We start from the raw sequence: 24,541 nt of genomic DNA on the forward strand, positions 1-24,541 counted from the left end.
ATATGTGACCTGATTATCTTGCATCCTGTGCAGCATACTCTAAGCACTTAAATATTACTGAGAAGAAAGGAGGTGAGGGAGGAGAAGAAATGGGAAAGAGAAGAAAAAAAGGAGAAAGAGAGGAAGGAGAAGGAAGGGGAGGAGGGAACAGTGAGTGAGGCCAGAGGCAGGGCCAATGCACGGACCCTCTAGCAGGGTCAAGATTTTCAATCATATGTGAGCAGTAGCAGCAGCAACAGCCACTATAGGTAGATTGCTGGGCCTTTGATGGAGGACTTTATTTTAGAACATAAAAAGCTTTGGTGGGTGGAGCTCTAAATCACCCATAGAATGGCAACATGAAAGCAATAAGACAAAAATAATTTATTCCAAAATAGACATTTCTTAAATCATTTTCTTTTCCAAAATATCTTAAATTACCAAAAGTACAGCACAATGAAGACATAAGAAAATTAACATTAGCATTTTAAAAAACACATCAGAATCATTATACTGTGAGAAATTCAGAGTTAATGTAACTTTGTCTCCATATTTAATCCATCCATATATACACACATCCATATATACATATATAATTCCATGATGCATAAATGTAGCACATAAAATTTTCTTCTCTCTCACACACACAAATACATTTTCAGTAGTTTTAGTTGAGCTCATTTTAACTCTTCCAACACTTTGTCCTGAGACCCTGTACCTCCTCCCCATTTGAACCAAGCCTAGGGAAGAGTTCACCCAACTAGGATTTTCCATTTTGCTTAATTCCTCATTGCCTCTGCTTTCAGTCCCCTTCCCTTGTCTGCCCAGAGAAAGATTCCTATGGGTTTCTTCAGGGGCTGCAGACCAGAGCTTGCAAAAATCCATCCTGCCAATTGACTCAAACATAGTTTTTCCCTGGAGCCAAGCAGGACACCTGTGCTTCTGATCTTTACACTCCTCCCAGCCCCCACACCTCAGCTTTGACTCCCTTTATCCAGTTAATTAATCACTGGTATCTACTGAATGCTTATTCTATGCAGAGTACTGAATACTCTTCTATTGACACATATGTTCTCCCTGTTCTCCCTCTTAAGTTATCTCCCACTGTGAGACCCATGAGGGATACGGACTGTGCCCTACCTGATTATTTTGTATCTACCCCAGCACTTAGTACAGTGTGGACAGTGCGTGGCACATAGTAAGTGCTTATCAAATACCATTTAAAAAAACCATCAAAAAAAATCAGAACATTCTCTCACAGTCTACAGTCTTACAGTCTAGTGGGGGAGGTAGACACTAAAATAAATTACAGGTGGGGGAAGTAAGAGTATGAGAGGTACATATAAATACTATAGAAGTGGGGTTGGAGAGTACCTAAGTGCTTAAGGGGCGAGACTAGACAGTAGCATGAGGGGAGATGAGGGCTTAGTCAAGGAAGACTTCTTGGAGGAGAAGTGGCTTTAGTTGGGACCAGCCCTGCCCTAAAATCAATTCGTACACCGCAAACACCCTCAAACCCCAAATCACAGCAGCCCCCACCAACTCTGACACTTGGTGGATTCATACCCCTTCTCCGCACCAATGGCTATTCTAATGTGTATTCCATTGTTTATTCATGTAGTTCATCCAGAGTCCTTACGCTCCCTCCTTCGTCCACTGTTGGTATGGAACTTAAATTTACCTCGGTTCCTTTTTAGATTGAAGGTCCCCTGAAGATAGGGACAATGTTTTTGGCTTCTGGTATCCTCTCCCAAGCACACAGAGCAGGGCTCTACTCCCTATAGAGCACTCTTGGTGGTCAACACCATTGGGTGCCTGACTGTCCAGGAAGCAGACTTGGTCCCATTAGCCATGCCACCTGACTGGCATGCATAATAAGAATAATGGTATTTGTTAAGCGCTTACTATGTGCCAAGCATTGTTCTAAGGGCTGGGTACGTTGGCCTTTGCTGAGGGTTTCTAGAGACATCATAACTCTTAAATTTTGGCTCCTCTTCCTTTTTGGAGCATTTGCTCCACAGGTTCTCCCTACATGCCTTGGTGTTGATGTACTAGTAATATAATGTAATAGCAGTAGTATATATTAAATGCAAAGCAGTATACTGACCCTTAGGGAGTAATCTGCTGTTGAACGTTAAATATAGTACCTGACCCCAAGGAGCTCAGAATCTAAGAATAAAAGGAAGGAGAGGGATAGTAGCAGACACAAAGTGAAAGATAAGCCAGCTGAAACATCAAAACAACATAAAAGACAAGGACATAGCAACAGAATGAGGGCAGTAAGTCATTAAGCCTGGGGGAGAAAGTTTCAGGCTCAGGGCCCCAAAGTCACAGCAGGGTCATGTTTGTGGTTACATTCACAGCCATGGCCTTCCCAGCCTTGAATAGCTTCATGAGGTTGGAATTGCCTCACTCTCTCCATATGGTGCATGGATTGTTGGGACGTCCTGATGGAGAGAGGTCTAGGTAGCTTCTTTCTTAGCTGCATGCCTCTGGTCCAGCAAGAAGGAAATGGCTTTGGTTTCTAGCTTCTGCAGCTGCTAGTGTGTGATTGCAGGATACCACAGCACATGGTTGCTAAGCAAGTGGGTCAGTCCAGGTTCCCCTGGGCACCGGGGTGTAGGGGAAGCAGGGATTTTCGGCTACTAATCCCCAAAAGGGACCCTGAGATGACAAACTGGATTGCCCAGTCCATTTTCCCTGAGGTCGTCCTCCTGTCTACCCTGCCTTACTCACAGGAAGAGGAGAAAGAGTCTGGATCCTGCCCAAGGGCTTCACAGCCGTCAACGCTCTGATCATGGAAATTTTGCCGCAAAACCTCAAACACAAACTCCTCTCTCATGATGTATTTGACAAAGTCATTACTCTCCGCCGGATGGGCAAACTGCAGGTAGTAGGACGTGGTGGCATTCTGGCAACTGAAAAGCACCAAGGACTCAGGTCAACATGTACCAGAAACTACAAGGTGGAGTCATGGGGACTGGGGGCTGGGGCAGGCCAGAAGTTCATCCCTAAAAGGATCAATTCTCCAGAAGAGGAGAATCACTTTTGGTGGGAAACCCTGGGCTCATCCAGGCTCAGCAGTTCCCAATGGGCTAGAAGGAGCAGGTCAGATGGGGCAGGCAAATGGGGATAGGCTGGGGGAGGACTGGCTGGAAGAGTTAGGCCAGAGAGGGCAGTTTGAAGGGCAGTTCCAGAACCCTGGTAGCTTCAGACAGGAGTGGGTGGGCTGGGCTGTGCTGAGCAGCCACAGGGTACAGAGCTCCTGGTTCAGGCCAGGACCCGGCGAAAGGATTCCCCCCTTTTCCTACAGAGGAAGATCATTAATAATCACTCAGACTTATCCCACTCCACCCAAGTGCTGTGGGGTCACCCATATGGTCCTTCATTGGCCAGAAAATGCAACTGGACCTCCAGTAGTCAATCAATCAATCAATGGAATTAAGCACTTGGGAAAGTACAATAGACTTGGTCTACAGGGTTAACACTTGGGAAAGTACAATAGACTTGGTCTACAGGGTTAATATGACACTTCCACAGTCCTCAGCTTCAATAATGGCGTGGCCCCTGAAGAGCAGAAGGACAGAGGACATGGTGCCCCCTGACAGCACCTTCTGGGCAACTCCCCAAGGGACCTCTAGAGTGTGACCTCCTTGAGAGCAGGGAATGTGTCTGCTTGTTGTTATATTGTACTTTCCCAAGTGCTTAAGTACAGTGCTTTTCACACAGTAAATGCTCAATAAATACGAATGAATGAATGAATGAATGAATGGATGAATGAATGACCCATCCCAGAAAAACCCCAGATCAGAACCGGGATACAAGGAAATTGTCCTTGATATGTTTGCCAAGGACTACCTTGGTCTCTGTCCCCCAGGCCTAACCTAGGAGCAGGAGAGGATGGGGAGGACCATCAGCAAGGGGCACCCGTTACTCTGAAGCACAGTGCTTAGAGCCTTCCGGTCCCTGCCTGGGTTGGTGTTCTTCCACAAGGGCTGCAATGGGTCCCATGCTCTAATCCTTACTCTGTCCTTGGGTCCTACCAAGTGAGGACTGAAAAACGCTTCAAGAATCCCAAGCTGCTGGGTCCAGAAGGGGACTCCAGAGGGTATCTAGTCCATTCCCTTGCCTCCAGGACAGAAATTTCTGCAGAAATCTATTCTCTAACCCCTTTGAGGCAAGCCCCATGACACCCATACAAAGGTCTGTGCAAACCCATGAATCCTTGTACTACCCGGAGTTCTCACCTGGAGTCAGCAGCCGCGATGGACAAAAAATAGGGGCTCAGGGCAGGAGACGACTTGTACACATTAGTGAGCTGGAAGAGAAGGTCCAGATTACTTTGCCTGCTCCAAACAAGCCCCCTATGAAGCCCAAGACAAGGCCTGCCCTTCACAGTCCAACAGAGAAACACACAGGCACCCAACCCCTGGTACCCACAAACCACACGCCTCAGGGCCATCATGGGCTAGAAGGGGCAAAGCAGGGAAGCCTCTGAGTTGGAAGAGCAAAGTGGAAACTCAGGCCTTCCAAGGCTCCCCAATAAAATTAATAATAATCATGGCATTGGTTAAGTGCTTACTATGCAAGAAGCAGCATAGCTCAGTGGAAAGGGCAAGGGTTTAGGAATCAGAGGTCATAGGTTCTAATCTCAGCTCCACCACTTATCAGCTGTGTGACTTTGGGCAAGTCACTTAATTTCTCTGGGCCTCAGTTCCCTCATCTGTAAAATGGGGATGAAAATTGCAAGCCCCACGTGGGACAACCTGATTATGCTGTATCTATCCCAGTGCTTAGAACAGTGCTCCGCACATAGTAAGCGCTCAACAAATATCAACATTATTATGGGTTAAGCACTGTACTAAGCGTAGGGTAGACTCAAGATAATCTGATCAGCTCGCAGTCCAAGAAGGAGGGGCACCAGAGATATAATCCCCATTTCATGGATGAGGAAACTGAGGCGCAGAGAAGTTAAGGGACTTGCCCAAGGTCACCCAGCAGACAAGCAGCATGGGCGGGATTAGAACCCAGGCCCTCTCAATCCCCTTGAGGTCAGGCCACTACGATCACTGCCAGACCAGAGTGCTCTGCCGTCTCCTCTTTCCTTCTGACTCTCCCCTTATCTAAAGTGATCTGCTTATAACTTCCATGACTCTCAGGGTGAGTCCACAGCCAGAGGAGCCTTGACAAGCTCACTACCCCTTCCCCCCCACCCACCACACACACACAAAGTCAGGAGGAGCAGCAATCAGGAAGAGCTCTGTGATTCTCTGGCTTGCAGAGGGCAAGACTGTCAGCCTTGGTCCCAGTGGACTCCCAAGATGCCCTGTGGCAAACACAGTGACAAAGACGGGATCGGGAGTCCAGGGTTCAGCAGAGCACAGCAGGAAAGAAGCTGTCAGAGCAGCTGAGCCCAGCCACTGCCCAGGAGCCACTGCCCCATCGACCCCGCGACAGTTGGCTAAAACTGCCGCAGCTAGAACTTGGACACTTTCTCCAATCTCCTGCTACAGTGCTCAGTCTGGGCCAAGGAAGTCTGCCTGCATGTGTGTGGATGTGAGTCACCCCATTCTGTCTTTCTCCTCTTCCTCATCCCCTACTCCCAGGAAGTCCTCCACCACTTCTGAGTTCCAGAAAATTGTCCCAGATCCCTTGAATCCAAGGCACCCTGAAAAGATGTCAGAATTGTCTCCCAGGCCTTTTTTTAAAAAAGTAGTATTTAAGCTCTTACTGTTTTAAGCCTTGGGTTGCATACAAGTTAATTGAGAAGCAGCATGGCTTGGTAGATAGAGCACAGGCCTGGGGGTCAAAAGGGCCTGGGTTCTAATTCTGGCCCTGCCATGTGTCTGCTGTATGACCTTGGGCAAGTCACTTAACTTCTCTGTGCTTCAGTTACCCCATCTGTACAATGGGGCTTAAGAGTGTGAACTGCATGTGGAACAGGGACTGTGTCAAAGCTGATTAACTTGTATCTATGCCAGCACTTAGAACAATGCCTGGCAATTAGTAAATGCTTAACATGTACCATAAATATCATTATCATTATTAGCTCGGACACAATCTACATGGGGCTTGCAGTCTAGGTATTAAATCCCTATTTTACAGTTGAGAAAACTGTAGCACAGAGAAGATAAGTGATTTGCCCCCGGTCACCCAGGACGCAAGTGTCAGAGCCAGGTCCTCTGACTCCTTGGCCCTTACTTTTCCCACTAGGCCATGGTGCTTCCCACTGCTGCGGCATCTAGCAGGAGATTTCTGCCTTGCCCTGATACAGGACCTGCTGGGCAGAGGCCTGATGGGCTTTGAGGACTGGCATGATGGTATATCAACCCACCCAATTGTGCAGGTTTGCATAAACTGTTTCCATACTGTGGCAACCTTTAGACTGTAAACTTGTAGTGGACAGGGAATATGTCTACCAACTCTGTTAAACTGTACTCTCCCAAACACTTAGTACTGTGCTCTTCACACAGTAAGTGCTCAGTAAATATGATTGATTGATTGATTGGACCCTATGTGTGGCAGCTAAGTGAGAAATTAGGGTGGGGATTATGTCTACTTGTGCTCTAAGCACCTATGACAGCACTCTGCATGCAGTAAGCGTTCAATAAATAGTGTTGATTGATTAATTCCCATTTGCTCTGACTCTGCGGTTAAGATCCAGGCCCTGTGGTCAGAGAGCCAAGGGCTGCCATTCTCTTTCCTGCCCTGGCTCTCGGGAAAGCCAACTCAACCCCATCCTCTCTGTTTAGGGAGGCTCAGCAGCCCCTGGTTACCAGGCAAAGAGAGAGATATCACTTTCAATATTTCTTGTCTGCATCTCAGATCCTATGTCCGAGTGTCCTTGGTGATTCCCCACGGTGGTTGGGCACCTGGGAATACAGGCTGGAGCAAGCATGGCATAGCTGGGTAGGGGAAAAAGTGTGAGGGAAAGGAGCAGGGCAGGTTACCTGGCTCTTGGAGTCAGGCCCAAAGAGCTTCCCACAGATCTGCAAAGACCATGTGGGCACGGAAGGGGTCCAGCTTGGCTTCAGACCTCTGTGTCACTATCTCTGGGCTCCAGTCCCCTCAACCGTAAACTAGAGATAAGAACTCTGCCTTTCTAATGATTTATTAGGGCTGAAGGAGGTGCCTGTGAAATGCCCTATAGCAAAAGGCTGGCAGATGAACATGATGACTACAAGCTCATCCTCTAGACTGTAAGCTTCTTTTGGGCAGGGAACGTGTCTGCTAATGAAGCAGCATGGTATAGTGGATAGAGCACGGGCCTGCAAGTCAAAAGGTCCTGGGTTCTAATCTCGGTTCTCCCACTTGTCTGTTGTGTGACCTTGGGCAAGTCACTTAACTTCTCTGTGCCTCAGTTACCTCATTTGTAAAATGGGGATTGAAATTGTGAGCCCCACATGGGACAAGGGACTGTGTCCAACCCAATTTGCTTATATCCACCCCAGCATTTAGTACAGTGCCTGGCACATAGTAAGCGCTTAACAAATACCATTAAAAAAATTGTGCTGTACTGTATGTGCTTAATTCAGTGCTCTGCACATAGTAAGCACTTAACGAAAGCCATTTAAAAAATTGTGCTGTACTGTATGCTCCCGAATATTTAATACAGTTCTCTGCACATAGTAGCGCTCAATCAGTACCATCGATCTATTGATTGATGAGAGGAAAAGGGAAGGGTCTTAGGGAGGGGTATCATGGGGCCTGGAAGGCCCCAGAGGGAGGGAGAAGAGGGCCTCTCCTAAGGAGATTTGGGATTGGGAGATCTAAAGTGAGGGCACAGAAGGGAAGGGGAGGGTGGAGAGGAGAAAACTCTAGAGCAACAATCAAGGCCAGCAAAGCTGCAGGGTAAAGGAAGGATCAGAGCCTGGCCAAGCAACTGCCCAATTGGATGCCAATTGGGTGCTCTCCTTAACTCCGGCCCCTCTCCAACCCCCATCCCACGGCTAGTCAACAGCAGAATGGTTCACCTGATGGATGAATGGATGAATCTCCCCTCCCTTTGGGCCTAGTCCCCTACCACTGGCCCTGCTCCTTACAGGTTCAGCCTTAGGTTCCCAGCCTGGTGGATTCTGTCCCACTTCCAGCACTGGAAAACAATGGCACCATTACCCTTTTGGTCAGCTGATTAGAAAGTACATGCTCTTTGGCCTCACACTCTTCTGGGATCTGAAGCCTAACCAGGAAGGTTTTATTTACTTCTAAAACAGGAGTCTCATCTTCATCATCATCTACGCATTTCCCTGAAAAAGAAAAAAAAAACTGAAATGAAGCTTAGGTCTCAGAGGCAGAGGGGAGGAGGGGATGGGTGGGACTGTGATGAATGGGGAGGGTAGGGCAGACTATGGGGGGCACATACTCCTGGGCACGTGCCTGAAATGAGGGCAGTGGGTTCATCTGCTGCTGCCCAAATCAGGGAGGGCCCAGGAGAAACAGCATGGCCTAATGGAAAGAGCACGGACCTGGGAGGAAGAAGGATCTGGATTCTAATCCTGACTCCACCACTTAAATGCTGTGTGACTTTGGTCAAGTTGTTTAGCTTCTCTGTGCCTCCGTTACTTAATTTGTAAAATGGAGATTACGACTGGGAGCTCCATGTGGGACATGGACTGTGTCCAACCTGATTAACTTGTATCTACCCCAGTGCTTAGTACAGTGCCTGGCACACAGTAAGCATTTAACAAATACCATAAAAACAAACACAAAACAAAATAAAAGCCTCTTCTCAGCAGGGTCCCAGCTGCCAGCCCATAAAGGGTGACACCCCCTGCCAAGAGTCACACCTCCAATCACCCAGGCAGGATTCAAAGCCCTCAAATTTCTCAAAAAATATCCAATCCCTGCTAGTTCCCAGGACCTCCCCGCCTCCTTCGGCACCCTCCTCTGCTGCAGGTTGCGAGGTTGCAGTATTCCAGGCCCATTGCTAGTATTGCACTCCATGCCCCGTGCTGGTCCCGGGAGGAATTGCTGCCAGACTGGGGCCTCCTCTCAGGCCATGGAGTAAGCATGGCTGTGGGGGCCAAAGGGCAGCTAGAAGAGGGAGGGTCTTATGTACACAGTTAAGTTCAATAACTACCATTGATTGACTGATCAGAAGGAGTAATATTGCAGGCAGAACACTCACCAGGCTGGTGGTGTTGCTGGGAATCATAAAAATCATCATCACTTATTAACAATGGTATTTATTGAGTGCTTACTATTTACAGGGCACTGTACTACGGACTTCAGAGAGTACAGTGCAACAGAGTTGGCAGACAGGTCCCCTGTCTCCAAAGGAGCTTACAGTTTAGAAAGGAAGACACATGTATTTTAAAGATATTAAAACTAAAACTCAAAATACATTTTAAAAATGCACCCCCATCACTAAGCAGCCTTAAATGGTATTTTTTAAAACAGAAGAATCCACACTCAGTCTGAATTTTGTTTACTCTGTTCACTGGACAGCAGTCAGTCAGTTAATCGTATTCATTGAGCACTTACTATGTGCAGAGCACTGTACTAAATGCTTGGGAGAGTACAATATAACAATATAACAGACACATTCCCTGCCCGCAACAAGCTTACAGGCGGTTATGTAAGGTCTCCCTTGCTTTGTAAAGGGGTTTTTCCTGCTTGACCTAGATCTCCACTGATTCTCTTAATATTAAAATTCTCCATGCTGAGGTTGCTTATCCCCAAACAGTTTGTAGGTCTTGAGTTTCAGCTATTCTGAGGAATGTCACATATAATGCATATGTGACCCTTTTGTTCACGATGCTTAAACACAGAACAGTTTTAGTCTAGTCTTGTCCCAGGGGTCACTTTATACTGTACTTTCCCAAGCACTTACTACAGTGCTCTGCACACCATAAGGGCTCAATAAATATGACTGATTGATCACTTACTGTGTGCAAAGCACTATACTAGACACTTGGGAAAGTACAAGTACAATTCCACAGAGTTGGTAGACACAATCCCTGCCCACAAAGAGCTTACAGTCTATGGGGGAGACAGACAATAAAATAAATTATGGATATGGAAAATAAGAGCATATAAGGACATTTACATAAGTTCTGTGGATCGGGGCTAAGTATCACAGGGCTTAAGAGGTACACAGCCAAGTATATAGTCCACACAAGGGAGGGGGAATAGGGAAATGAGGGCTTAGGGAAGGCCTTGTGGAGGAAATGTCATTTGAGGAGGGTTGTGAAGGTGGGGAGAGAGGTTGCCCATTGGCTATGAAGAGGTATGGAAGATTTGGGCAAGGGATTGGCCATGGGATAGAGGAGATAGCGATACAGACAAAAAGTAGGAGTTAGAGGAGCAAAGTGTGTGGGCTGGGTTGTATTAAGAAAACAGCGAGGTACAGTAGGAGGGAGAGAGCTGATAGAGTGATTTAAAACTGATGGTAAGGAGTTTCAGTTTGGTGAAGAGGTGGATGGGCAACCTTTGGAGGTTTGTGATGATTGGACAGGCATGAGCCGAGCGGCTTTTCAGAAAAATGATCCACACAGCAGTGAGGTATGGCCTGGAGTGGGGAGAGACTAGAGGCAGAGAGATTAGTGAGTGGGAAATGACCAGTGTGGTAGCAGTTTGGATGGAGAAGAAAGGGCAGATTTGAGCACTGCTGTGAAGGTAGAACTGACAGGGTCTGGTGATAGATTGAATATGTGGGTTGAATGAGAGAGATGAGTCGAGGATAATTCCAAGGTTATGGACTTGGGAGACAGGGAGAATGGTGATTCTGTCTACAGTGATGGGAAAGTCAGGGTTTGGATGGGAAGTTCTGTTTTGGACATGTTCTGTTGAGATGTCCTATTACTCTTCTCTCTCTCCAGTTCTAAACTACTTTCTACTCTCCAAAATCCAGATATACCAAAACTTCTCCTCAATTCTCTGGAAGATGAAATCCAACACATGGATCTGCTTTACCCTCCTCCCTCCTGTCCCCAGTTCCTCTGCCCCTTGGACCCTGGATGCTTGTGGTGTCTGCGGGCCCTTGGTATGGATTAGGTTCCCTCTGGGGCAGGTGGGGGCAAGCGGTAAATGCTAAATAAATATGATTAAATGAGTGAATGATTGATGGAGGCCCTAATCTGATTATCTTCCCCAGTGCTTGGATGTAATAAGGGTTTAATGTGGGATTTGAGTGGATAAGTTCTTGCCAAAACTCGGCTCTTGCTCCAAACACACTGGGTGCTCCTGGGCAGAGCAGACAGGCATTAGGAGGGGAAAAGGGTCACGGAGACAGGGGACAGGAGGAGAATGGTTTAGCAGATCCAGGAGAGGTGCTCCTATCCTGAGGAACAGAAAAGCAGGCAGGAAGGAGCTGATCTAGCCCTTTTTATAAGTTCCAGGTGTCACAAAAATCAGGAGGAGATCCAGCCCATAAACTGGCCAAGCCACCTCTTTTCCCACACCCCACAACTCTTTATCCAAGTGCCTCAGAGGTGAGGGTGAGATCGGAGGCTAAAAGCCACTGCGACCCTAGCAGGCAGCCTTTCCCAGGTCAGGAATCAATCAGCCAATGAATGCTAAGGGAAGCAGTGGGGCCTAGTGGAAAGAGCACAGACCTGGGAGTCAAAAGACCTAGGTTCTAATCCCAGCTTCACCACTTGTCTGTATGACCTTGGGCATATCTGTGCCTCAATTACCTTATCTGCAATATGGGGATTAAATCCTTCTCCTTCCTACCTAGACTGTGAACTCCATGAGGGACAGGGAATATCTAACCTGATTATTATAATATCTAACCTGATTATTGGTATACTAAGTGCCTGGCACATATTAAGCCCTTAAAAAGTACCATAAATTAAAATATTAATAATGATGGTATTTGTTAAATGCTTACTGTGTGTCAAGCACTGTTCTATGTTCTGGGGTAGATACAAGCTAATCATTTTGGACACAGTCCCTGTGCCACATGGGGCTCAAAGTCTTAATCTCCATTTTCATATGTGGTAACTGAGGCACAGAGAAGTGAAGTGACTTGTCCAAGGTCACACAGCAGACAAGTGATGGAGCCGGCATTATAACACAGGTCCTTCTTACTCCTAAGCCAGTGCTCTCTCCACTAGACCATGAGTGCTTATTATGTTCAGGGCACAGTACTAAGCATTTGGGAGAGGACAGAGCTCCCTCAAGGAGCTTACAGTCTAACAGGTGAACAGAAAATAAAATTAAGTGCAGGTAAGGGAAGCAACTGAGCATAAGGAATAAACATTGACTATAGGTACGTGGGTTGAAGTGAGCACCTAAGTCCTTAGAGAGTAGAACAAAGTGCATGGGTGATGCAGTAAGGAGTGAAGAGAAGGACAGAGATGAGAAGCTTGACAGGGAAGACCACCTGAAGAAGATATGTAGTAGGTTTTTGAAGTTCGGGAGAGTGCTGTTCTGTCAGATATGAAGGGGGAGGGAGTTCCAGGCCACTGGGAGGTGTGAGCAAAGGGTCAATGGCAAGATGGCAACAGAGATGAGTTCACAGTATGATGAGCAGTTGGAGTTAGAGGAGTGAAGTGTGCGGGCTGGGCTATAGGGGGAGAAAATCGAGGCTAGGTAGAGGAAGTGAGCTGATGAAAAGCTTTAAAGCCAAAGGGATGCCAACGGGGGCGGGATCCGGAGGAGGCTGGGGTCCTCTGGTCAGCCCACATCAAACCCCCAATGTCTTACTCCCAGAGCCCTGATCTCAGCCCTCACCACTGTACCTGAGTCCCAGCCGTCCATCCCTAACCCTAACCTTAGCCCCCGCCTTGCTCACAACAGCAACCAGAGTCCTCTCCCAAGGGGGGCAATCTAATCCTCTGTCCCTTCACCACACTCCCACAATGCTCTGATCCAAGACCCCAACTCCCAGTCTCAGGTTTGAAGGTCCCTTCAAGGAGAGAAGTCCTTCACTTATTCTTACTTTCTCATGATGTATGAGATTTGGGCTCTCTTGCTCACCTTCACTGGACAAGCAGTTGCACTACCAACCTTCCTGCACCCAGGCCATTCAAAAGGAATAAAGGGGATATGTGAAATTCCTCACACTCCAAAGCAAACTCTCTGTAAATCTTTTAGAATACTCCTTTTCATGGATTCAGGCCAGGTTTCCAAGGGACACACATACAATTTCTCTAAGGCTTTTTTGCCTGGCAAACAGATGGAATCTGAAATCCCACTATGTCCTGAAGTCCCTGGCCTATTTTACCAAAGATAACACTGAAGCAAAGTGAAAACACATGAATGAATGAAAGAATGAATGAATGAAAGTCAGAGGGAGAAAATAAAGTTGGTATTAAGCATGGGCCTGGGAGTTAGAAGAACCTAGGTTCTAATGCTGGCTCTGCCACTTGTCTGCTGTGTGACTTTGGGCAAGTTACTTAACTTCTCTGTGTCAGTTAATTTACCTGTTAAATCTTCTGATCTTCTCCTGGCAGGTGCTGGACAAGCCTCAGCAAGGTTCAGAGAGAAAAGAGAAGTTTCTGGACTGAGAAATCCCTAATACAAGTTAAGCAAGTTAAGCACCCCCACAGGGATGGGTGGAGTTTACATTCTTGGCAGTGATGGCAAACTCCCCACAAAAAGCCCCAGTGGCCTTTGGGAAATGGAGGCAACCAGCCCCTTTGCTACCTGGGAAATGCAGTTTTCTTTCTCATTTCCTTCCCTGCAATTCCCTTCTCAGCTCTCTTATAAGAACCCCAATCTCTTATCAAAGACCAACGGTCCAACTGTGACCTAAGAGTGTAAAACCTCCCCCCGCTCCCACCCCCCACCCATATGCTCCATCCTGCCCTGTCAAGCCAATCCCTGGTCCCTTTCCTACTCTGACAGGCCAGCCCAAGCTGCCAGGAAGACCTCAAAGATCCATCCCATTCCCAAAGTTGGGATCCTGTCTGACTGACTACCTCTCTGATCTACTACAGCCCAGCCCATAAACATCACTCCTCTAACACCCAGCTAACTCACTCCCTGACCTCATTTATCTCACTATCAACCCCTTTCTCTAATCTGCCCCATACTCTGGAAACTTCCAATTCCATATATGCCAGGCCACCACTCTCCCCTCCTTCAGAGCATTATTAAGGTCAAATATTCTCCAAAAGGACTTCCCTGATTAAGCCCTTTTTTCCCCAGCTCAATCTCCCTTCTGGGTTGTTTACACACTTGGATCTGTGGACTTTGGGTATTTGATATAACCCTTATCCTCAATCCGACAGCACTTATGTACATATCTATTAATTATATATTAGAAATTATTTATTCATATTGATGTCTGTCTCCCCCTCTAGACTGTAAGCTCACTGTGGTCAGGGAAAGTGTCTGCCAACTCTGCCGCATCATACTCTCCCAAGCGTTTCAAAGCTTTATTGAAGGCACATCTCCTCCAAGAGGCCTTCCCAAACTAGGCCCCACTTTTCCTCATCTTCCACTCCCTTCTTCATTGCCCTGACTAGCTCCCTTTGCACTCCCCTCCTCCCAGACCCAAAGCACTTATGTACTCTCTCATTTTATTTATCCCTTTGCTCTACCCCCAGCCCAGCCCCAAAGCACTTATGTTCATACCTATAATTTAATTTATTTGTATTGATGTCTGTCTCCCCCACTCTACACTGAGAGTTCATTGTGGGCAGGTAATGTCACCATTTATTGTTGTAAAGTACTTTCCCAAATGCTTAGTACAGTACTCTGCACACAGTAAGCGCTCAATAAGTACTACTGAATAAATGAATGAATGAACACTTAGTACAGTGCTCTCTGTACATAGTAAGCACTCAATAAATACCATTGATGATGATGATGATGATGAGCCAGGATCACTTGCCCAGATCAACTGCAGGGCCAAGCAGGTTACCCCTGCACATCTTCAGGCTGCCCCAAAACCTTTGAGGGGTGTGGGGGAAGCAAGAGAGGGAACCCAACAGTCAAGGTTGCTCAAGATCCAATCCTTCCCAAGCCACACTACCAGGAGTGCAGGAGAAGGGATTCCAGGAGAGCTCTCAACTATATCTAACCTGATGATCTTGCATGTAATCCAGTGCTTAGTACAGGATTTGGCACATAGTAAGAACTTAACATGTACCATAATATTATTAATAGCTGGAGCTAGAGACTGCAACCCTTCTACTCTCCTGAGAATTGAGAACCATAAAAAGATCGATGAATCCCTCCAAAGTCCTCAGGTACAGCACTGGGCTAGGTGAGTGTTCTCAGAATTTACTAATCAAGTCTAAGCAAAGCCAATCCACATACCTGAAGAAAGAACCAAACTTATGATAACCACAAGGAACAGAACCAGGATAAAGGACACAATTTTCATCCATAGTTTACACCCCCTGTTGATATTACAGCTGCAGAAGAACCTGAAGTTTCGCTGTGGAACAAATCAAACAGAGCAGCTCGTCAGCTGGGGAGGAAGAAAGCAGAGAAAAAACCTTTTCCAGAAAGTTAAAAGGCTGCCAGCCTGCACAGATGTGACAGCCAACAAACTTCACCAGCTCCCACAACCCTCATGTCAGAACAGCTGAGCGGCAACTCCAGGCTGGGGCTTCCACCATTGACAGAGGTCTGACTCTTCTCTGGAATTGGTGTGGTGGTCTGTGGGGGTCATCTGGAGTCCTCAGTCCTACTGCAGGATCTTAGTGTTTCCTAAGGGCTGGGGTCAAGGTGAAGGAAAGGAACAGGGACTCTGAAAGCCATGACCAAAGTGGGATGGACAAAGGTAGGGAAGGCTCAGAGGCCTCTCAGGCCAAAAATAAGACCTAGTGGCAATGGCATCTGGCATCTCAATCAGTCAATCAATTGTATTTATTGAGCTCTTTCTATGTGCAGAGCACTCTACTAAGCACTTGGGAGAGTACAATATAACAGAGTTTGTAGACATGATGCCTGTCCACAGAAGTTTATAGTCTAGAAGGGGAAACAGACGTTCATATAAATAAATAAAATTACAGATATGTACATAAAATGCTGTGGGGCTGAAGAAGGGGTGAATAAAGGCTGCAAATAAAGGTAAGGGTGACACAGATGGAAATGGGAGAAGAGGAAATAAGGGCTTCGTTGGGGAATGTCTCTTGAGGGCAGTGTGCTTTTTATAAGACTTGAGGGTGTGGAGAGTAATAGTCTGTCGGATATGAAGATGGAGGGCATTCCAGGCCAGAAGTAAGAAGTTAGTGGTGACACTGACAAGTTCTCTAGACTGTAAGCTCATCGTAGGCAGGGAATGTGCTTATTGTTATACTGTATTCTCCCAAGTGCTTAGTACAGTGCTCTGAACATGATAAGTGCTCAATAAATATGATTGAATGAATGAACAAATGAGGTAGAGTGAGTAGATTGGCATTAGAGGAGTGAAGTGAGGGAGGAGGGCTGTGCTGTAGTACCTCAGGAAGGTAAGGTAGGAGGGGCAAAGTGACTGAGTGTTTTAAATCCTATAGTATGGAGTTTGATGCGGTCATGGATGGGCAACCACTGGAGGTTATTGGAGTGTGGGGAAACATGAACTGAATGATTTTGTAGAAAAATGATCTGGGCAACACACTGAAGTATGGACTAAAGTGGGGAAGCAGGAGGCAGGGAGTTCAGTAAGGAGGCTGATGCACTAATCAAGACAGGATAGGATAAGTGCTTGGATTAACAGGGTAGCAGTTTGGATGGAGAGGAAAGGGTGGATTTTAGCAATGTTACGAAGGTTGAACAGGATTTGGTGACAGACTGATTATGTAAGTTGAGTGAAGAAAGATTAGTCGATGATTACACCAAGGTTATGGGCTTGTGAGACAGAGAGGACTTACAGTGATGAAAAAATCATGGGGAGGACAGGTTTTGGGTGGGAAGATAAGGAGTTCTCACATCCAAACTAAAATGAGAAGGAAAATACAAGAATTTAAGAAACACTGTTCCACACCTGTGAAAATGACACCCCATACTCTCTGACGTTATGGGCTCTGGAGGACAGCTGGTGAGCAGAAACCCCCATCCTAGATGAAGGAGTGAGGTCCCAATTCTGTGGAATTCCATCAATCAACCAGTGACATTTTCTGAGCTTACTGTGAGCCCCACGTGGGACAGAGACTGTTGTCTGACTTGATATACTTGGCATCTACACCAGTGCTTATCACATAGTAAGTGCTTAAGAAATACAATAATAATAATGATCACAATAATACGGAACACTGTACTAAGCACTGAGGAGAGTCCAAGGGAGTAAGAAAACACGATCCCAGCTCTCAAACCCCCTCAAGGTGGGGTATGAGTCATCAGTTTGGAATATAGCCCATGGTCCTGAAAGGGTGAACTGGTCACCCATGATCCATCCCATGCAGTCTCCCTCTTGTACTACTCAGAGATGGACCCTTAGCTCCCAGCTAGGCCCCTTGCAGTAAGTGTACCAGTTAGGAAGTGTGAAACCTCAAACCTCTGATCCTTCCAAAAGGTTCACCAAGACCTAGTTGGGGCCCAGAGATGGCCACAGTCAGTGCTGGGCTGACTCATGGCCCAAGAGAGGCTGGGGAGCCAGGACCTTGGGGACACAACCAGACTCTCAGAGTCAAGGGCTGAAGGGAACCTCATCTCATTTCACCAGTCTCCTACCTCTGGGGGCATTTCAAAGCTCTGTATCCATTGGAAACAGACAATGGGAACAGTAGCTGAGTAGCAGATGACAGTGCTTTATTCATGTCTTGAGAGTTTCTTTAGGCTGATACTCCCTGTTTTATCTTGGTGAGAGATGGAACTGTTGTGTATGTGTGTATGTGTGTGTGTTGGGGAGTGAGGGGTGGGGAGGGGCAGTGGAACAGGGGAAGTTTCAGGAGAAAAACCAAGATTCCAGGGCTCTACTTCCTAAAAGGTCAAGGATCATTATTATTATTATCATATAATATATAGTATAATATATAATAATAATAGTACTCATTAAGTGTTTACATGCCAAGCACTGTTTTAAATACTGGGGTAGATACAAGTTAATCAGGTTGGATACAGCCCCTGTCCCACATGGTGCTCACACTCTTAATCCTTATTGTACAGATGAGGTAACTGAGGCCCAGAGAATGATAATAATAATAATAATGTTAGTATTTGTTAAGCTCTTACTATGTGCAGAGCACTGTTCTCTGCGCTGGGGTAGATAGAGAAGTTTAAGTGACTTGCCCAAGGTCACAAAGCACTCACTGGCAAAACCAGAATTAAAACATTAGAACCCAGGTCCATCTGATTCCCAGGCCTGTGCTCAATCCACTAGGCCATGACCTTTCTTTGAATCACCCAAGACAGGGGAAGAATTTTACCTGCCTCCAGAGAGCCCACAAGCCCCTAGGGAACTGACAGCCATTGGCACATCTGTGGGCATTACCTGGACACTCCTCCTCTGGGATAGTGGGATCCAGGACTTGATGCCCACACTCCATTGTCAGGACTATCTACCCTAGTCCGTGAACAGCCTAGACCTGCCATGCTGTTCTGGCCTCACTCGGGGAGGAGCAAACATGGCCACTATCCTCAAGGCAATAACAATTCATGGACATTAAGGACTGCGATAATGATGGCATTTGTTAAACATTTACTAGGTGCCAATCTCATACTGAGCACTTGGGGTAGAGACAAGAATAGCACATCAGACATAGTCCCTCAGTCTATGGGACTATGGGGGGGGAGGGAGAACAGATATTTAATTCTCATTTTACAGATGAGGAAACTGAGGCATAGAGAAGTAATTTGCCCAAGGGCACACAGCAGGCAAGTGGTGAAGCCAGGATTGAAGAAGATGGTATTTATTAACCACTTACTATGTGTCAAGTATTGTTTAAGCGCTGGGGTAGATACAAAGTAATCAGGTTGGACATAGTCTCCATCTCAAATGGGGCTTAATCCCCATTTTACTGATGAAGTTAACTGAGGCACAGAGAAGTTAAGTGACTTGCCCAAGGTCATAGCAGTAAGTGGCCAAGCTGGGATTAGAACCCAGGTCCTTCTGACTCCCAGACCTGGAGCCGTTCCACTAGGCCATCTGCAGAAATAAAATCTACTCCGAGCCCTCTCTTCTACAGGCTGAGTGGTCTCAGGATTTCTAGCCTTTGGTCTGTTGCTCAGTGCTCTAAGCCTCATTGAGGCTTCCCACAGACCTCTCCACTTTTCTTTTAGGTGTGGGGAACCAGTCCAGGGCACCCTCTGGGGAGGGTGATGTCTCAGCTCCAGACTCCACATTCCAAAACTTCCCCCACCCCGGCACCCAGCCTGTTTTTCCAGGCTCCAGTCAGCTTTCCGCTCCTTGAGACTCAAGGTCTTTTTCCATTGGGCAACTCAGCTCAAGGGAGGCTTCCTCTCTGTACTCAAGGAACTGGACTCCCTCTTTGTTCCAACAAAAACCTCTTGTTTTAACATACTGGGGCCACCACCAATTTATTAGTTGTGGGTCAGTGCTCCAGAAGAGGGAACACCCAGTCAACTCTAGTTGTGATACTGGGTGCGGAGCAAATAATAATGTATTTGTATTTGTTAACTGCTTACTATGTGCAGAGCACTGTTCTAAGCACTGGGATAGATACAGGGTAATCAGGTAGTCCCATGTGAGGCTCATAGTCTAAATCCCCATTTTACAGATGAGGGAACTGAGGCACAGAGAAGCTAAGCGACTTGCCCACAGTCACACAGCTGACAAGTGGCAGAGCCGGGATTCAAACCGGTGACCTCTGACTCCCAAGCCCATGCTCATTCCACTTGACTTTAGAGGTGTAAGCCCCAGGGGCAGGAGGGGCTGGCTGGGGGAGAGGGAAGGGCAGGGGCAAGTGTAACCTAGTGGATAGAGCAGGCCAAGTTTCCAAAGTGGAAGTTCATGGACCGCAAAACCCGGGGCCAGAAAGAGAATGGAGGGGGGAGGGGTCAGGGCCGAGGGCAGGGACGTAGGGACTCAGGGAGGTCTGGAGCCAAGGGTGGGGTCTGGATAGGACTTGGGTTGCACCATGCCAGGGTGAGGGTCAAGAATGGGGTCTGGGTGGAGGGCAGGGCCAAAGGGACCTGGGGGTGGGGCAGGGGAGGGACGGGGGCCAGAGCCTGAGGGTGGGGGGAATAGAAGTTATGTTTGGGAGGTAGAAGGTGAAGGATTTAGCTGGATGTCCACCTGAAGGACTGTCCTAGCCATTAGGAGGGGAGATGCTGAGTGGAAGGGCCCCTTTCCATTTGCCTAGGCTGGCTGATTCTGAGGGCTTGGACAGGCTTTCAAACAGACCACTTCTCTGGAAACTTGGCCTGCATATGGCACATTTGCATCCACCCCTGGATGAGGTGGAAACCTCCAGGGTCCTCCTTTTCCTCTCACCATCTGAAAGCCCAACTTTTTTATCTCCCACTGAGTCAGAGTCTGCCCAGTCCTGTGCTAGGATTTTGTTTTGTTTTATGATATTTGTAACTGTGTGTCAGTCACCGTACTAAGCACTGGGGTAGAGAGAAGGTAGTAAGGTTGGACACAGTCCATGTCCTTCATGGGGGCCTCAGTGTCTTAATCCTCAATTTACAAAAGAGGTACAGAGAAGTGAAGTGACTTGCCCAAGGTCACACAGCAGACAAGTGGCGAGTCTGGGATTAGCACCCACATCCCTGTGACGCCCAGGACTGGGCTGTACCTACTAGGACAACAGTGTGGCTTAGTGGAAAGAGCGCGGGCTTGGGAGTCAGAGGTCATGGGTTCTAATCCCGGATCTGCCGCTAGTCAGCTGTGTAACCCTGGGCAAGTCACTTAACTTCTCTGTGCCTCAGTTACCTCATCTGTCAAATGGGGATTAAAAAACTGTGAGCCCCACATGGGACAACCTGATCACCTTGTATCCCCCAGCGTTTAGAACAGTGCTTTACACATAGTAAGCGCTTAACAAATACCACAATTATTAGGACAGGCTGCTTTTCGATCCATTAATGGTATTTATTGAGTATTTATTATGTGCCAAGCAATGTACTAAACACTTGGGAGAGTACAATAAAGGGGACACAACCCTGACCTCAAGGATTTTAAAATCTAGCAGGGCAGACTGACACTAAAATAAATTCCAGATAGGGGAAATGGCAGAATGTAGTGATATACACATAAGTGCTGAGGGGCTGGGGGTGGGGTGAGTACCTAAGTGCTTATGGGGTAGTGAGTCAGAAAGTCAATACTTATTGAGAGCTTACTCTGTGTTTACACTGTACTGCGCGCTTGAGAGAGCACAACACAAAAATAAACAGACACTTAGAGAGTCAGGTGCAGAGTTACCATGAGAATAGGGTGTGGGTAGATGAGAAGTTAATTAGGGAAGGCTTCCTAGAGGAGAGAGAATTTTAGTAGGGCTTTATAGATGGGAACGCGGGTGGTCTGGCAGCGATTATGGGGAAAGGATACCCCACCCCCCGGCAAGTCAAGGCCGAGGGTCGGGCCATGACAACGTGCCGGGATGAGGGGCAGGGCGGAGGGCAGGGCCAAGGGGGCCCGAGGGCCCCTGGGGCCAGAGATCGGGGTCAGGACTGGACCAGACCGGAGTCGCACCGAACCGGAGGTGGGGAAGGGGCGGCTATGGCGGGTACTGGAGCCGGAGGGAGGGGTCAGGACTCGAATGCTAAACTGCTCACTGTACCTCGATCTCCTCTCTCTCGTCGCCGACTTCCCGCCCACATCCTGCCTCTGCCTTGGAACGCCCTCCCTCCACATATCAGGCAGACAGTGACTCTCCCCCGACTTCAAAGCTTTAATGAAGGCCCATCTCCTCCAAGAGGCCTTCCTTTACTAAGCCCTCCTTTCCTCTTCTCCCAGTCCCTTCTGCGTGGCCCTGCCTTGCTTCCCTTTATTCATCCCCCGTCCCTGCCCCATAGCATTTACGAGCATATAATAATAATAATGTTGGTATTTGTTAAGCGCTTCCTCTGTGCCAAGCACTGTTCTAAGCGCTGGGGTAGATACAAGGTAATCAAGTTGTCTCACGTGGGGCTCATAGTCTTCATTCCCATTTTACAGATAACTGAGGCACAGAGAAGTTAAGTGACTTGCCCAAGGTCACGCAGCTGACACATGGTGGAGCCGAGATTAGAATTCACCACTTCTGACTGCCAAACCCGTGCTCTTTCCACTAAGCCACGCTGCTTCTGTCATTTGTTTATTTATATTAATGTCTGTCTCCCCCTCTAGACTGCAGGCTCGCTGTGGGCAGGGAATGTGTCTATTACTACACTGTAGTCTCCCCAGCACGTACTACAGTGCTCTGCACACCGTAAGCATAGACTGCCCCCGATTAGACTGAAAGCCCCCCCGATTAGACTGTAAACCCGTCAATGGGCAGGGACTGTCTCTATCTGTTGCTGATTTGTACATTCCAAGCGCTTAGTACGGTGCTCTGCACATAGTAAGCGCTCAATAAATACTATTGAATGGATGAATAACTACGATTAAATAAATAAATGAATGAATGATTAGGAGGGGGTCGCGCCGTTCATTCATTCAACAGTATTTATTCAGCACTTACTATGTGCAGAGCACTGTACTAAGCGTTCGGAATGTACAATTAGGCAGCAGGTAGAAACACACCCTGCCCAATGACGGGCTCATAGTGCCAGGGGTCGGGGCGGGATCAGGGTCGGGGAACAGGGCGGCCAAGGCGGGCCCCGGATCTGGAAGGGGGGGCGTGTCGGGACAGGGCCGGGGAGGGGGTCGAGGTCGGCCGGGGAGGGCGGGGTCAGGGCGGGGTCAGGACGGGACCAGGGTCGCCCCGGGCCGGGGTTGAGGACAGGGGCGGGCGGAGGACAGGGCGGAGGGCCGAGCCAAAGGGCCCCGGGGGAGGGGGGCGGAGCCGGAGGGCGGGACCAGGGCCCAACCGGGGTAGCACGGGGCCGGGGCCAAGGGTGGCCGGGGCGGGTCCGCAGCCGGAGAGCGGGACTGTTCCGGGGCCGGAGAGTGGGGCGGGACCGGGGCGGCAGGAAGCCGAGGTCTCCCGGAACCGGCAGCTTCTTCGCTTTCTAAGAGCTGCCTGCGGGAGGCCCAGTCCCGCTCTCCCCGCCGGTCCCCGCCGGTCCTTCTCACCCCGCGAAGGGCCACTGCTTGCGGCAGGTCTCAGCCCCTGGGAGCCCGTTACTGGGCAGGGATCGTCTCTATCTGTTGCCCAACTGTACACTCCAAGCGCTTAGTACAGTGCTCTGTACATAATAAGTACTCAAGAAATACTTTGAACTGTTCTCCCCCGTTTAGACTGTGAGCCCGTCATTGGGCAGGGATTGTCTCTGTTGCCGAATTATACATTCCAAGGGCTTAGTACAGTGCTCTGCACGTAGTAAGCGCTCAATGAATACTACTAAATGAATGAATGGTCCCGGTCCTGTCCGGCCCAGCCCGCGGTACCTCCCTACGGGCCCTGCCGGGTCCCGCCGTCCCCGCGATCCCTCTGCCGTCGAGCCGAGCCGAGCCGAGCTGAGCTGTTCGGGGGAATTTCCCACAGAAACCCGAGGGCTGCGCGGTGACCGGGGCGGGGGAGAAGGGAGACGAGAAGCCAGGGCGGGGCCGAACTGTCCTTTCCAAGCGCTTAGTACAGTGCTCCGCACATAGTAAACGCTCAATAAATACGACTGAATGAATGAATGAGACAAGCCGCCCCCGCCCCCAGTTTAGCCACTGTCTTCGAGGAGTCCGGGGAGGGACTACGGAAGGAGTTTAGTGTTTGGCACAGAGTAATTGCCTAATAAATACAATGGATTGATTTGGGAAGGGCCGCATCCCCCATCCCTCCTCCGTTCTCGATCCTGCTTCTCCGTCCCCACCTACCGTGCGGTTCCTGGCGGAATTCTCGGGGTTGGTGGAAGCCTGCGAGTTGAGTTTCGGGTCCGGTTTCGGGTCCGGGTCCGAGGGGCGGCCGGGAGCGGCCGCGGCATTGGAGGTCAGCAGCACCTGCACCTCGGCCTCATCGGGGCCGTCGGGACCGCACTGCCCGTCTACGGGCATTCTGCCGTCAAAGGCCAGGACGGGTCTGGACGCCGAACGACCTGAACTGCCTGCCCCGCTCTTCTTAGGGGGTGCCCGACCTTCTCCACGCCCCTTCCTGCCGTAGGCGGGACCGGGGCGGAGCCTGACCTGGGCTCAGGACGGTTTGAATCCATCACGGATATATATTAAGCGTTTTTTGTGGCAGAGCATTCTAGTATGCCTGGGGCAGTACGAAACTCTCCCAATTGAGTTGGAAGACAAGATCCCTGCCCTTAAGGGGCCTCCGCTTTAGTGGGGGAGACAGACATAAAAATAAATGGCAGAACGGAGAAATAGTAGAGTATAAGGAGATGGACATAATAATAATGTTGGTATTTCTTAAGCGCTTACTGTGTGCCAAGCACTGTTCTAAGCACTGGGGGAGGTACAAGGTCATCAGGTTGTCCCAAGTGGGGCTCACAGCCTTCATCCCCATTTTACAGATGAGGTCACTGAGGCCCAGAGAAGTGAAGTGACTCACCCAAAGTCACACAGCTGACAAGCGGCAGAGCAGGGATTAGAACTCATCACCTCCGACTCCCAAACCCATGCTCTTTCCACTAAGCCACACTGCGAGGTTAGGGTGACTAACTACTTAAGGGTTAAGGGTTTAAGTGTCTAAGCACGGAG

The 24,541-nt window shown here is 48.5% G+C and overlaps 1 protein-coding gene across 1 annotated transcript; it reads right to left on the bottom strand.

Annotated features, from left to right (window-relative positions):
• Positions 1 to 344: 344 nt before the first annotated feature.
• On the bottom strand, positions 345 to 23,948 carry C17H3orf52 (chromosome 17 C3orf52 homolog). Its single transcript, XM_029082763.2, has 5 exons — positions 23,714 to 23,948; positions 15,193 to 15,313; positions 8,095 to 8,225; positions 4,227 to 4,297; positions 345 to 2,897 (listed from the first exon to the last, which is right to left on the bottom strand). Exons 1-5 carry the CDS (start codon positions 23,888 to 23,890, stop codon positions 2,708 to 2,710), a joined length of 690 nt encoding a protein of 229 aa, XP_028938596.1. The 5' UTR covers positions 23,891 to 23,948; the 3' UTR covers positions 345 to 2,707.
• Between the last annotated feature and the right edge of the window lie 593 nt (positions 23,949 to 24,541).

Source organism: Ornithorhynchus anatinus, chromosome 17 (assembly GCF_004115215.2).
Source record: "Ornithorhynchus anatinus isolate Pmale09 chromosome 17, mOrnAna1.pri.v4, whole genome shotgun sequence".
In the NCBI taxonomy this organism is placed as follows: Eukaryota; Metazoa; Chordata; class Mammalia; order Monotremata; family Ornithorhynchidae; genus Ornithorhynchus; species Ornithorhynchus anatinus.